The 15,644-nt window shown below is 40.9% G+C and overlaps 1 protein-coding gene across 3 annotated transcripts in view; it reads right to left on the reverse strand.

Annotated features, from left to right (window-relative positions):
• Positions 1-7,652: 7,652 nt before the first annotated feature.
• Positions 7,653-15,644, reverse strand: part of COG6 (component of oligomeric golgi complex 6) — a 129,346-nt gene continuing 121,354 nt past the window's right edge. Inside the window, exons 19-20 of one of the 3 annotated variants that reach the window (XR_002731002.2) lie at positions 8,253-8,544; positions 7,653-7,896 (exon numbers count right to left, since the gene is read on the reverse strand). Coding sequence is in view for 2 of the 3 variants with exons in the window: in XM_023208876.1 (XP_023064644.1) it covers positions 7,854-7,896 (43 nt within the window). In the remaining variant the exon portion in view is untranslated. Of the gene's footprint in view, positions 7,897-7,929; positions 8,545-15,644 lie in introns of those variants that run through there. The other 2 variants (XM_023208876.1, XM_023208877.3) reach the window with 2 other exon arrangements.

A 15,644-nucleotide genomic window follows, 5' to 3' on the forward strand; every position in this document is an offset into this window, starting at 1 on the left:
TGCTTTGTGAATAGTAGAAAGATCAATGGGAAAAAGACCAGAAAAGCCAGAAATAATAATAAGTGGAAAAGCAATAATAGCTTATGTTATTTAGAGCTTCTTGCATACTGCATATCAGGCTATACAATTTTAAGCCTTACACAATTTTTACCTTGCATTTTGTTATCAATAATCCCATGGTGTTATTACTATTTTTATCCTCACTCAGTGCATGAGGGAACTGAGAAAAACAAATTACATAATTTGCTCAAGTTTGTACCACTTGCAAATAAAGGAGCTAAGCTTCAAACCCAGATAGCTGGACTGCAGAGCCCACACTCTCAAATATTATGCCTTACTGCCTAAACACAAGGGAGAATTTAATAAATGAAAAGTGTATTTCAAATAACTTTCAAAGTGTAGGTTAGTCAATATATCCTACCTGGTTAAAAAATGGCAATGGAACCCTACCTCACATTTATTTAAACAAATTAGCAGCAGGTGGATAATATATTTAATATTTAAATAAACAAAAATTTAAAATAAAGATCAGGTATGTTACAAATAGTTTTGGTGCTGCAAAAGAAATAGCACTTGGATATAAAATTTTCTTTTTTTTCTCAGCAAGGCAACTTACTTTTATAGAAGGGTGCACCCTCACAGATGGAGCAATGGTGAGCACAAACCTGGCCAAGGGCGGGGAAGGGGTTCTTATCCCTGACGTACGTGGCCCCTGCGTTCTTCTATTGGCTAGGGTTAAACCGCACAGGCTAAACTAATTCCAACTGGCTAATTTAAAGAGGGTGACAGGGTGAGTGGTTTGGTGGGGAAAAGGGTTATGGAAGGAGTCAGTGTGGAGAATGAGTCAGGGCGGCACAGGTGATCTGAATGAGTCAGGGCGGAGCAGGTAATCGGAATGAGCCAGGGTGGGACAGGTGATCTGAATGAGTCAGGGCGGAGCAGGTAATCGGAATGAGTCAGGATGGAGCAGGTGATCAGAATGAGCCAGGGTGGGGCAGGTAATCGGAATGAGCCAGGGTGGGACAGGTGATCTGAATGAGCCAGGGTGGGGTAGGTAATCGGAATGAGCCAGGGTGGGACAGGTGATCAGAATGAGTCAGGGTGGACCAGGTAATCAGAATGAGCCAGGGTGGGGCAGGTAATCGGAATGAGCCAGGGTGGGACAGGTGATCTGAGTGAGTCAGGGTGGAGCAGGTGATCAGAATGGGCCAGGTTGGGACAGGTGATCAGAATGAGTCAGGGCAGAGCAGGTAATCAGAATGAGTCAGGGTGGAAAAGGTGATTGGAATAAGTCAGGGTCAAGTAGGTGATTGCAAAACATTGCTTTATGAAGAAGTTAAGTTTAAAAGTAGAAGGCAAAGAAGAACATACTGACTTATTGATTCTTTGAAGAGAAATTTAGAACTCATATCTAACAGATATATCATTGCTGCATGATTTTTAACAACAAAATCAAAATATCCATTAACTAAGGATTGGATTATAAATTGGAGTACATTCATACTGTGGATTACTGTTCAGTTATTTTACAAATCGAGGCAGCATTATTTATACAGCAGTGAAATGTGATGCAAAACATCATTGAGCATAAAAAGGGACAGAACATTGTGTGTAGTGTGGTATCATTTGTTTTAGACGTGTGAGTGGTCTGAGTGCAGATGCATAGATGATCTTTAAAGTATGCACAGGAAGGCTGGGCACGGTGGCTCACACCTGTAATCCCAGCACTTTGGGAGGCTGAGGTGGGTGGATCATGAGGTCAGGAAATCGAGACCATCCTGGTTAACACAGTGAAACCCTATCTCTACTAAAAATACAAAAAATTAGCCGGGCGTGGTGGCAGGTGCCTGCAGTCCCAGCTAATCGGGAGGCTGAGGCAGGAGAATGGCGTAAACCTGGGAAGCGGAGCTTGCAGTGAGCCAAGATCGGGCCACTGCACTCCAGCCTGGATGACAGAGCAAGACTGTCTCAAAAAAAAAAAAAAAAAAAGGATGCACGGGAATTGGAAATTAGGCAACAGGGATTGCCTATAGGGAAGAGAACTTGATGGCTAAGGTCCAGGGTGAGAGGAACTTAATGTTTACTGTATATCCTTTTGTGCCTTTTGAGATTTTTACAGTGTACATGCTATTACCCATTCATAAATAATAAAATTTAAAACCAACAAGTGAGGATGTTTTAATCATCCCCTGCGTAATGCTATCTCTGCCAGGTGAAGTAAGCAACTTTTGTGAAAACACAAAGAATAGTGAGGTTTAGAAGAAAAGAGTGGTGGAGGAAAAAAATAATGAATTTTTAAGGCTTACTTTTCTTCAGGTCATCTTGTCTTTTAACAAACTATGAACGTTAAAGTTATTTAGAAAGTAACACATATTTGAGATAAGAATAATGATAGTGATAACAGCCAACACAATTGGTGTTTACACTTAGAGGGACACATTTTAGTGCTTTGCGTGCATTTATTTATTTAAGCCACACAGCAACTCTGCATGCTGTGTGTGTGTGTGTGTATTATTATCCGCAGTATTCTGAAGAGTAAATCTGAGTTTCCATTTGGTTCATCCCTCACAGCATTTCCACCAAATGAAGAGTCACAGAGTAGACAGGGGAAGATGACAAAGCCATCTGGTCACATTTCTACAACCAGTCCCCAAGGCAGAGTTTTCCGGCACGACATCACCTCCCACAACTGGAATGGTTCCAGAAGCACAAGGTCTTGCACTGGTTACAAGATGATGATGGTCCGTGGGGTGGCCGCCTGTGAGCAAATGTCAACATTCAAAGACAATGTTGCTGATGGTGCAATTTCCTGCTTTGAATACCTCACATTCCTGCATATTCACCGGGAGGGCTGAGCTAAAGATTCATCCAGGATCAAACACTGATTGCCATGTGGTGGAAGATGTGTGAAGATGGAAAGGGCAATTAAGCACTCTGCTGACCGCTGATTATTATTTTATAGTGGTAACAGTTGTCACACAGGAAAAGCTCCAAGCATGGCATTTTGAGAAAATTCCCTGCCAAAATATAATTGCTGCACATCTCTATCCTAAGTGACTGAAATTCCATAGGAAGGAAGCATAGTTGCCTTCTGTCTGCCAGCTGCAACTTTTTAAATGAAAATAAAATGAAATATATACAGTTATATCCCTCGCTATCCATGGGGTATTGGTTCCAGGATCCCCACAGATACCAAAATCCACAGATGTCCAAGTCACTGATATAAAATGGTATAGTATTTGTATATAACCTACACACATCTTCCCAAATACTTTAAATAATCTCTAGATTACTTACAATACCGAATACAATGTGCTTAGTTTTTATGCTGTGTTTTAAAAAATGTTTTAATGTTGTATTGTTATTTTTTTCCCAAATATTTTCAATTAGCTGTTGGTTGATAATCTGTGAATGCAGAACCTGCACAAATAGAGAACTGACTGTGTGTGTGTGTTGTATGTGTATATATATGTATATGTGTGTATGTGTATACATAGATATATATATAGTTAACACTTAACAAAGAAGGTGAATCATATTAAAACAGCAAACACATAGGATTCAATCAGTTGTTTGTTCTAAGCCTTACTATGCCTCTTAGTAACTCTGCAGCCAGGCAAGATTAGTTAATCTGTTTCTCATCTGTAAAATAGTGAAACTAATTCTCATTTCTTAGGGTTGTAGGGTGAGTTAATACACACACACACCACACACACCACACGCACACACACATCACTTGATACGGAATCCAGTTAAATGCTAAAGCACGCAGTTAAATGTTCCACTAACATCAGTTTCCTCCCACACTTTCCTACCAATTAACCCCATCTTCTTGGCAGGCAGTGCAAGAATACTTTGCTGAAACCAAATTTGACCACCTTGCCTGGAACTGGCTTTTTGTGCAGTGACCACCCACACTCTCTTTTGCACTCCACTCCCCTGACCCTTGACCCAGTCTGCTCACTATAGTTCACAGCATGATGAGCCAATCTCACAATGAAGAGGGACATTTCCTACCTTTGAGAAAAAAAAAAAAAAAATGGGCAGAGAACCAGCAGACTTGTGGTGCCTTCCATTTCCCATCTGTAAATTTCTCAAAATCCTTTCCAGTAAGCAATCTCTTAGGGCTCATAATGTGATTAATAGTATTAAGTGTCTCAGTTGTCTTGAGCATTTCAGATGCAAATCTTTCTTAATAATGTACAGTCATTGTATTATGGACGGGAGACAGTTTGATCAGGCTCCTTTCTCTTCTCATGCATGCTAGAATCTGAGCGGGCTTACACGAATCCATCAGTCAATCAACAAGTAAAAGTTTTGCTTCATTTCAGCAATGAATTAATAGGGTTGCTGTGGATTAAATCCAAGTGTCCCCTCTGGAATCCACAGACCTCAAATCAGCAGGGCTAGATAGAATTCACATCAGAGTGGCTCTTCCTGGGAGCCCTGTAAAAAATGATTATCAATTTTATATTTGTCTGAAATGCCACTGTTGTAAAGTTGAATCTAAAAAGTGCAAATATAAGTGACTACCATTTTCTCTCTGCAAAACTTGTTTCAGTATCACTTACCCTATTGGTGTTGTCATTTTCTTGAAATGTGATTTCCAAACTGTCCAGTCCTGACAACTGTGCCTCTCCTCTCCACTCCCTGCCCATTGACAACAAACTCTGCAGGATCTCACAATCACCTAGAACCACATGCCTTTGTCTGGGCATCCACTATTTTCCTTCCACTCACTGTCAGCTGGATTAAAATGGGCTAAGCCAGTGTTCAGCCACCCTCTTTATCTGCCTCACCATTCCTTCCTCTGCCTATTCATGCTGCTGCAGAGGTCTGGACCGGCTTCCTGTAATCTTCTGGAGGGGGAAATTTCTCCCTTTAGCCTGGCCTCCCAAGCCTGGTTGTTTTGGGTAACTGATTTCCTCCTCTCTCCTCACTAGGGTTCATATAGCTTCTTTGCTAGCCTGCTAACCTTTCTCCACCAGTGAGGAGTTTCTTCTAAGCCCTAGGATTTCAGTGTGCTCCTATGGTTCCTGCTGTTGGAGTGCAGAATTTCCTGAGCCAGGGATGTATACGGTTGAGGCACTGCTGAGCTCTATCCTGACTGTAACTCATAGGGATCATCCTACTCTTTGTACAGTACATCACATTTGTATCCCAGGGCATTGAGTTCTGTCCCTACTTTGACATATCATTTCCTTAATTCCCCAAAGCTGAGAAAAGTGGAAAATCCTCCATTCTCCAAGTACTCTTAACCCGTACTCTCTCCGTTTTGATTTGGGAGTGGTCCCTCTCCTTCAACTCCTCATCTGAAGGATTTAGTTTAACACAAGATAAGTAACTAGAAAAGCAAAATGTTGTATGAGGTGTAGTCTTCCAACTGAGATCTCTTCTGAGTGCCCTATCAAAAATATTAAATAATTCAAAAATAAAAGGATTAGCAGAAATACCTGTTAGGGTAAATTCTCTGATCCTTTTTGTTTTTGATGGAGGAGTGTAAGTAGACACTGTTAACAATTTAAAGGATGGCTGTGTATATGAGAGAACTCCTGAATAGTAACTAGAAAATGACCATAGACATAAGTTAATTTTAAATCTGAGAAGGGCTGGTCTGATGGTAGTGGGTTATCAGAATTTATTAACATTAGTGTCACTAAAGTTGGTATAAAACCCCCGATTGCTAAATTTGACTGGCTAGGAAAAATAAATAAATCTAAGAAGGTAATATTTATCAGCAAAGACCCAAAGTAAAATACTTAATTTCTCACATGGTCAGATAACAGGAAATCCAACCCCTTTAATCCCTGCCTTACTACCTTCAGTTTTCCGACCTCCTCACTATATACCCTGATATAGCACAGAATGCCAAGGAGTTTACTAGAATTTCAAGGAATTCTCAGTTTTCCAGCTTTATTTCTGGAGCACGGACTCAGACGCACCTCTTTTGATGACCTTCATTGCAGTTGCAAAGCAACTATCTTTCTTCCAAAGGTAGAGCTAGCTGAATTTCAGGCGTTCAAAAAGGTTCTCTGTTGAATATGGCATAGCCACAAGGCTGAAGCATATTGTGGTTGGTCATGACCAAGGCCAAGGACCTAAGACTGGGCCTTCACTCCAATTCCTGCCCAGTCCCTGGCAGTTCATTAAGTTAGACTTGCTCTTCCCTAATACATTGCTCATTTAGTTCCCACAACCAAGTGACACTGAGTTGAACATATTAGCCTTCAGACACATGTTTTTCAGGCTACGAGACTGCCCCCAGGATGCATGCTCATCTCAGCACCCATACTCTGGGAGCACCTGAACCACAAGCCTTCAGTGTGGCAGCCCCGAGGTTCCTCTCTTTCTATTCTCTTGAAAAATTTATTTGGAGGACTTCACTGTTCTTCCCTGTTCCTGGGCCTTGGTTAAGGATATTATCTTCATCAAAACAGGTTTCCTTAACTTTGAATCTAAGAGAACAGGAGCTGGAAATCTGCTTGTAGACATCTGGACAATTGCCACATGAATTATTCACTCCTTTACAGTAAACTAAAAGCTCTGATTATTTATAGTTTCTACAAATTCCAACTCAGTGAACTGCCTACTGTGTTCTAAACCATGAACTCCTTGTGAACTTCAGGTCTTGTTGACTTCTATATCCAATGCTTACTGCCCCTGGTGCAGAACAGTGTTTGGCAAATACTACTTGGATGGATCTGATGTCCAGAGGTCTCCTGCCCCTTCTAGGTAGTGGTGGTCTCCTCCAAGTCTCTGTTGGAGTTTCCCAACTAATCTGGATTCCACCACTCATTGCTCACAGCTGTTCTAGGCCATGCCATTATCCTCAAAGCATGTTCTCCTGATGGGTCCTGCACCTGAGCTATTCTTTGCAGGTGAGGTCAGGTGTGCTGTACTCTGACAAATAGGTATATGCTAAGCGTTCCATGAACAGAAGCTCTTGGCTCATCAAGAAGGTGATGACAGCTTTTCCAGGCATAGTCTTCTTATTACCCCTTCTTAATGTTAAGTGGGCTGTGTGGAGTGGACTGTGTTATGTGACCAGATGGAGCCAGCCCTGCATCAAGGTTTGCAGCAACCAGCTTGCTTCCCTTCTCACCACACTTTCTCACCCCAGAATCCACGCTGTCTGGGGCCACTTCCAGCACAGCTTCCACTTCCTGTAGGCTAGAAAGAAAAATGATCTCGCTTGCCTTCAGGTTATATGTTTATCAGAAGACCTTCAGCAAAAGAGGAATAGAAAATGCCCTAGGTAAACTGAAGTTGGACTTCTATATGAAAACTTTGTTACAGTTGTATTTGGACGGCCACTTAGCTTGAAGAGGAGCTGCCTATAGATAAACGATGTTCAGGTGTGCTGAGATTAAACTGAGACAGATTCTGCATCATTTGTTGGTTTGGGGACAGAGACTAAATTAGGGACTGTATTTTATAATATTGAATATCTGGTCACTTAACGTTAGTTTGGATTGGTGTGTAGTTCCACAGGCCTCTGGGAAGTATTGTCCTTTTCAGTCTCACAAGCACATTAGTAATACTGCCAACTGTACCATCATTTTAAAATAAAAAAGATACAGTGCTTGACTCTAAGAATTTAACATCAAACAGAAGAGAATAGAACAATTTTAAAATAAGGCATTGTGTTTATTTATGACATTAGGAATGGAAAAAAACAAAACAAAACAGAACAAAAATGAACAAACAAATATTAGTCATCTGGTAACTAAAAAATCCAGGCTTTTGTGTTGTTGAGCATCATAAGCTTCTAAATAATACCATCCTACTTGCCCAATGGCTGCCACACTCTTGTCAACGACAATATTTATTTCCATTTAAAAAGTAAATGTTTCCTAATGAAGGGCATAGGATTGAATGATACAGCTTTGTCTCCACCTGCAGGAATAAAGAGAATGAATTCTTATTCGTTATTTGAAAATATGTAAGACCTCTAAGATCATCATTAAAAATATGAGGTGAAATCAATACTCGAGCTTTACTAATGCATTCTTCTATAATGAAGTAATTGGATCAAAACAGGGTCAGTTTAAAAAAGACGTATTTAATGTGAACCACTATACTCGTTTTTTTAACTTTTTGCTGAACTGTGATATATGTATACAAAAGTTCACTGTCATCAATATACAGCTTGATGAATGATCACACAATAAACATACTTGTCTAATCATCATCCAGATCAAGGAACAGGACATTCACAGCACCCTGGAAGCTCCCTCAAGAGTCACACTTACTTTTCAAATCGGGATTCAAAGTCCTTGTTTTTAATCTATCCATCAGTCACATTCCATGGGAAAAAGGCATCTTACGGGCATGTGAGCCACAGACTGCAGACATCCTGTTCCCCGCCGAGTACCGTGGTCTAGGCGCTGCCCCTAAGAAGCCCATCGCTAGGCCTCTGTTGTGATGGGGGGAGGCAGCCCCCAACTTCCTGTGGCTCCTGTCTTCTACTGTGGCTCCAAACACAATCAGCTTGTGTTCATGTTCAAGGACAGGTGTAGCCCTCATTTTCATTTCATCCTCAGTCTGGATGAAAATGAGGAGAGACTGAGGTTATCTCCTCATCAAAACACATTTCTGGTGCACTTCTTGAAGATCCATGACACACAGTATTTAGGGAGGACTCCTGTCTGACCTGGACAAGAGTAGGGCCACCCACAGGTTACTACAAGCACCATGTCCAACATTCTACACCTCCACCAAGGAAGAAATTAAACTCTTTTGCTTATTACCCAAACTACAACTTCTAACTAAAATAGATCTGCATCTGCTTTAGGTTATCTTAAGCTTCCTGTTGTCCAGTGTCTTGAAATGATTATTTCATAGTTTTTTCAGATTTTTGGTTGTTTCAGACATATGGGTACCTCTAGTCCCTGTTACTCCATATCGGCTGGAAGCAGAAATCTGAAGAGTTATGCTCTGATGGCCCTCTGGCCTCTTGAAAAGAGCAAGGTTTCTAGAAATACAAAGCATCTGATGACTCCTAGGATTTTCTGTGCAATGGGTAATGTTTTCCCCTTTACCCAATAGGTGTAGTTGCTTGTTCTGTGACCACAAAGTCTGTAGATATTTTCAGATTTAGATTTAAAATCAATGAACGATATCATCTCCCACTGATTCAGCTGGGAAAGAACAAGTTCACATTGTAAGTTAACAACCCAAGGGAAAGGGTATGAGAAGAGAGGAAATTAGAAAGAAAATTATAAAACAACCAAATATAACAGGTTTAATTTTCTTCCCATAAAGTATTAATTAAAATCATGTGTTAGATTATTTCTAATATTTGTTAAAATTATTTGAAAAATATATTTGGATGTTTGTCATTCAAAGAGTTAAGCCAGGCTCCATGGGGCGACTTGGGACTGGTGACCCTGCCAGGTGCTTTTGGTAAAAGGGAGGTAACAATGTGTCTAGTGCACACATATTGTGGGCACACTTCAGCTATTCAAACCCAGACAGAGGAAATGGGGGAATTGGGGTGGGAGAGGGATGGGGCTTAGAAAATGAATAAAAAGAGAAAATGGCCCAAAACTCTTTGCTGTGGCTCTTCATGCAATGAAAGCCTGCATTGTGTCAAGCTGTGAGTCAAAATAAGAAGGTTATTCAGCTATCACAGCCTGCATCTAAAATATGAAATAGTTCTATTCCAGCCATTTAGTTTCTCATACTAAAAAAAGAAAAAGAAAAAAAAAAGGCCCTCCTCATTTACTCCTACTTTTTTCTGCAGCCCACAGTCATTTCATATTTTCAGGGGAAAAACAAATGTTAACTTTTAAAAACCTCTCTTCTCTAACCTGTCAACTGATTTTGCACGTTCCAGTGAATTGGGATGAATGCTTGGACCTAATTTGATGTTTGCCAAAAAAGAGTCCTCCAGCCCTCTAATAAGCGCCCATGTATTATGTGGGTAGCAGCTCTCACCTCCCCTTCTCTTCTCTAAAACAGCTCCCCTCTGCATCCTTGTCCCCACCCCCAGGCCCTTCACCTCCATTTATTTTCCTTGGATAAGAGTCTCACAGTGAATAGGAAACATCTTTAAGAAGGGGAGAGGAGTTGTGAAAGAGATTTAGAGGCCAAATGGGGCCCTTGGAGAAAAAAGAATTCAGAACCGTTGATATAACTCAATGGCATTCACTGTTGCAGAGAGTAATGAACTTTTTACTTAGTTAGCAACAGTTCATCCAATGTCCTAGACTAATTTGAGGCCATTTTCCAAGAAGAAAAGAAAGCTATGCGGTTCACAGCCACGCATCTGTGCACAGTGCCGAGAGCCACCGCCGTTCCTCGTGCAGATTTTTGTGCAAGGAAAAGACTAGCTCTTATCTTTGTTTCTCTGCCTGCTTCCTTGTGTGGCATTTTTTCATATGCATAAACACGACGGGTAATTAAATGGCTCATAATCCATTCTGAAAGGTAAATTTTGCCTGAAAAATTATGTGCTATAACTTGAAAATAATATTCTATGTCCAGATGTCCTCAGACCTCCCTAAATAATAGAGTGTATATAAAACATCCAAGCATTTATCCTAAAGCCGAGTCTTCTATTAAGTTGGCTGAAAGTGTAATACACTGAGGACCCATGAGGTTTCTTTTCTCATTTATTCCATATTAATATGGATGTTGGGCCAAAAATAGTATTTTTTACTTCTGGTATTAATAAATTAATAAATTACTTCACCCCAGGCATTGCCTTTGAATAGAAGAGACATTTCTTTCAGGGAAGGGTCAGCTGCCGGGGCATGCATGCCTGAGGGTAACATTTAGACTACTGGTGGTCTTGCCTTCCTTGGTGCCAGCCATCATGTTGCTCTGTATATTCAAAAGCAAAGTTCTGAACATTTAAATTTAATTTGGTCAGATATCAGGAGTTGGGATATTCTGATCCTATCAAACATCTTCTTTTCTCTTTTTGAAAGCAAGCTTGTTGGTGTGACAGCTGTACTTGAGAAAAGTAGGCAAAAAAGTAGATTTTGGTTTCTAGTTTGAACTCAATGCATTTGTAAGTCAAAAACTCAAAACTCTCTTCTCAGTCAACTTCCTGACACATGTTCTTGGAATGTCACTGTGGACTTTGACTGGAGCAGATAGCAATTATTTTCTTTAAGTCCTACATGGGTTAAAATTCTATTCATTCTTCATCCATCAGCAAGTTGCTTCCAATTTAAGAAATACTGTGACTTGCCTAGAGTAGGTACCTAATAAATGTTTTAATTTTATTTAATTTAGGATACTATCTCTGTGGACTATTTGGTAGCTAGATTCTTGAGCATTCTTGTAATGTTTGTTCATGATAGCTCAATTCTCAGAGGTGCAATTGAGGTGAATGATTCTGAAGTGATTTCTGGCCCTGGGTCAGAGGGCCTTCCTGTGATGTCAGAGACACAGCTTTCTGAGGTGACTTTAGGACAGAACCCTGGAGAGGTCTTTGTTCAATGAAGCCACACTAAGAATCTGAAAGGATCTATTCAAGGGTTCCTGAATGGCTCCTCATGGCTCCAGCTGAGATTTATGCCTCTGATTTCAGCAGGACCCTGGGTGCCATTTGGTGTTTCTCATCTCCATGATGTTGAACCTGAGAAGTCACATAGCCTGGCTGGCACTTTTCCAGACCACTTCCTCTGATGAGAAAAGAAAAACAAGGCTTTGTGACACAGAAGAATGCATGCTGCCTGTCCCTGATCCGCAGCCTAGGCAAAACAGTATCCAGGTTCTGCAAAGCCCAATAGGATGATGTGGCGATAACACCTTTGCTTACAGGAATGATCAATTGAAGGGACACCCATGACTGATGCCAGCATCTTTTGTTCTTGTCTCTGGATTAGCTCTATCATAGGTCAAACAGACTCACAATAGAATTAGTAATCAGCATCATTGCTAATACTTACTGAAAGCATTTACCATATACTCTGCACTGTTCTAAGTTCTTTACATTGATTTATTTTATTCTTACGACTCTATAAAGCAGATACCAATGTCATTTCTACTTTACTGGTGAAAAAAATGGAGCATAAAGGTTTTAAATAGATTGCTCAAGGTCATACAGTGTGACAGTTTACAGTAGCATGCAAATTTTTTGACACTCCTCTCTTCAAAAAGTGGAATATAATTTTCCTTCTCCCTTGATTTGAACCAGACTTAGAGATTCAATTCTAATAAAAAGCATATGGTGGAAATGAGGGCACATACTTCTTAGGCTAGGATGTATGACATTACCCCTTCTACCTGGTTTTCTCATGGATTTCTCACTTTCAAGGAAGCCAGGCATCATGTGGTGAAGACTCTCAGGCAGCCTGTGTGGAGGCCCACAAGTGGAGGACCAAAACCAGACCAACGTTGTCAGCCATGTGGATGAGCCACCCTGGCAGTGGTTCCCCTTCTGACCCAGTCAAGCCTTCAGATGATGACAACCACGATAGCCCCTGAGGCAAAACTGCCCAACTATGCCACTTCTGAATCTCCGACCCAGAGAAACTGTGAAATAATATTGTTTAAATAACTAAGTTTGAATAATTTGTTCTGTATTCATGGATAACTAATACAGCTTCTAAGTGGCAAAGTCAAGGGGGGTCTGAAGGCAGAGTCTACACTTTACTGCTATACCCTCTCCTGATACTAAGGAGATTATCAATAAGCTCAGATTCTGGCAATAAATGTTCAGTAAATGTTTTATCTAAGCTGCAGGAAATTCTGATGTGTTTTCAGACACTTAGAAATCAATAATGCACATGAGCTAGGTAGTCACTTCTTTCATTGGTTGTTCTGAATTAATGCTGGTCATGGCCTTTTGCTCTATGCTGCCTTTTCTAGGCTCTAGGCAGACACTACCTTTCCATTAGCACATTATTTCAGAGAAGCCTGTTACAATTATAATTTGTCAGATTATAGCATCCTTTAGGGTCCTTCCTGTCCTGAGAATACACCATAGTCACCTTACCCAAATTGGATATGTATTAAATCTATCAACCTGAAGTATTAACCATTTTTGATAAACTATTCCTTTTAGGCTGGGAGGAAAATATAAGCAACTCATCTCTTAGGCAGGATAACTTCTGCACATAGTTATTTCCCATAATGTTTTGATTAGGACTGCTTAACTCTCAGAAGATTGACTCTTTGCTGCCACCTTGCTGATACCATGAATGTTAATGCCCATGGCACTGGGCTTTGCACAGAGTGGATATTCAGTAAATGGTAGTTCTTGTTTCTCTCCCACATATGCAGTTAGGAACACATTAGTCTTCCCAGAAATTGTTAGACTACTGTCAGTAAGTAACCATTATTTGACATAACCCCACTGGCTGCAGCAAACATACATTCCCTACCACCCTTTTTTCAGCATCAAGAAAACTGAAATATCTACTCTGAGAGTTAGAAGGCACATGATGAGTAATTTCCTAGTCATTTAGAGCCAGACCAGATGGCCTTAAAGATACTCCAACCAAGAAGAGCTGGCTAACCTGACTCTGGGATTCCAACACTGGTGATCCCTCACCAGGACAGATGCCAGTCTCTCTGGTGCCCCTCCTGTGTGTTGTTCACATGGCAGCCTTATTTCTGTTCTTAAAATCCAAAGCAAAGTTCAAGTTTTCTACCAGGTAATACAAACCTGGCCAGTTTCTGCCCCTGGCCTACCTTATCTTCCAAAACTTCTCACATTTTTCAACCTAGTAACAGTAGTTTCCCAAGTAGCTATCCTCTCCAGCTCCACACCACCATCTTCTAACCTAGTTAACTCTTATTCTTACAGGAATCAGGTTATTGATCAACTCACCTGGGGTATCGCCCTCCCACGCCACCTGACCTCTGCCCTCATTCCTTGCTCTTCACTGCTGGAGTGTGCTCAGGAGTGTGCTTCACTGCTGGAGTGAGCACAGAGGGTTCTCCAGGATTACTCTGAAAATAGCCCCCCACACTGAGTATGCTGTGTTGACACTATCTGTTTGAATGCTTATCTCCCCGACTACATTATAAGCCCCTGCCAACAGTGGCAGGGTCATATTTAACTTTGCCTTCTCAGTGTCTGGCAAAAAGAAGGTGCTTAATAAATTAGATAACGTATGCAAAGTACTTAGCCTAACACTTGACGTAGCAAGTGTCGTTGTTAATTTGGTGATGGAACCAACTGTTACTTCTCACCTATCCACAAGCCAAAAAGCTGTTTTGGTTTCTTCCTGGTAACAACTAAAGAGAGAAAAGCTGAGTGAACCAAAAAAGAAAGAAATAGAAAAGATACATAGAAATCAAGAATCTAAAGACACTAAAAATAAGTAATTAAACAAAATTAAATGAGACTGATGAGAAAACTAAACAAAAGCAAGGGGAATTTGACAAACTTTCCTAGCAGCTACATAGTCCCCACTACGAAAGCAGCTTCGACAGAAGTAGTAAATTCCCTATAACCTGAGTCACTATAGACCAGACCAGACAAACCACTTGAAAGAATACAGCAGTAGACACCAGGCTACTGGCTGAATTAGTTGGCTTTTTTCATCTTCAATTTCTCTGATTCATTCATAAAATATTTATAACAGGGCCGCAAAACATTTGTTACATCTTTTCCCATTCGTTCTCCCTCATTTTCCAAAGCAAAAGTGTTAAAAAACAGTATTAGTATTTACTTAGTTAACATTACCAGGCAAGGGGACTGTGCAATATCAGAAGGGCTAATATCTAACAACAACAATGGAGAAGACAGAGACGGCCATTTTACTGGAAACTTTTTTGACACAACCTGATTATTCTGATTAGGTCTATATTGGAAATAAAAAATTTACGGCACATTGCTTCTGGGTGTTTGTTGATTTATTCTTTGGATAAAATTGGTCAGAATAAACTTCCTTAAAATAACAACCACACATAACACACAAGTTGTACTTTCTCTTGCTCCCCTTCTGCCTACTCCTCCTCCCTCCTCTGCCTCTCTTTTTTTGTCTCAGAGTTCCTAGAAACAAAGCTAAACACTGGAAGGAAAGCGCTGATACTACTGTGTCCAGAATTGGTCGATTCTTGGTCTCACTGACTTCAAGAATGCGGCTGCGGACCCTCGCGGTGAGTGTTACAGTTCTTAAAGATGGAGTGTCCGGAGTTTGTTCCTTCAGACGTTTAGATGTGTCTGGAGCTTCTTCCTTCCAGTGGGTTCGTGGTCTCGCTGTTAGGAGTGAAGCTGCAGACCTTCGTGATGAGTGTTACAGCTCTTAAACGCAGCGTGGACCCAAAGATTGAGCAGCAGCAAGATTTATTGCAGAGAGGGAAACAACAAAGCTTCCACAGGGTGGAAGCGGACCCCAGGGGGTTGCCACTGCTGGCTCCCACAGCCTGCGTTTATTCCCTTATCTGGTCCCACCCACATCCTGCTGATTGGTCCATTTTACAGAGAGCTGACTGGTCTGTTTTGTCAGAGTGCTGATTGGTCCGTTTACAATCCTTGAGCTAGACACACAGTCGCAGAGTGCTGGTTAACTAGATACAGAGTTAGCTAGATAGAGTACCAATTGGTGTGTTTACAAACCTTGAGGTAGACACTGAGTGCTGATTGGTGCGTTTACAATCCTTGAGCTAGACACAGAGTCACAGAGTGCTAGTCCTCCAAGTCTCCACTAGGTTAGCTAGATACAGGGTACCAATTG

Source organism: Piliocolobus tephrosceles, chromosome X, assembly GCF_002776525.5.
Source record: "Piliocolobus tephrosceles isolate RC106 chromosome X, ASM277652v3, whole genome shotgun sequence".
NCBI lineage: Eukaryota > Metazoa > Chordata > Mammalia > Primates > Cercopithecidae > Piliocolobus > Piliocolobus tephrosceles.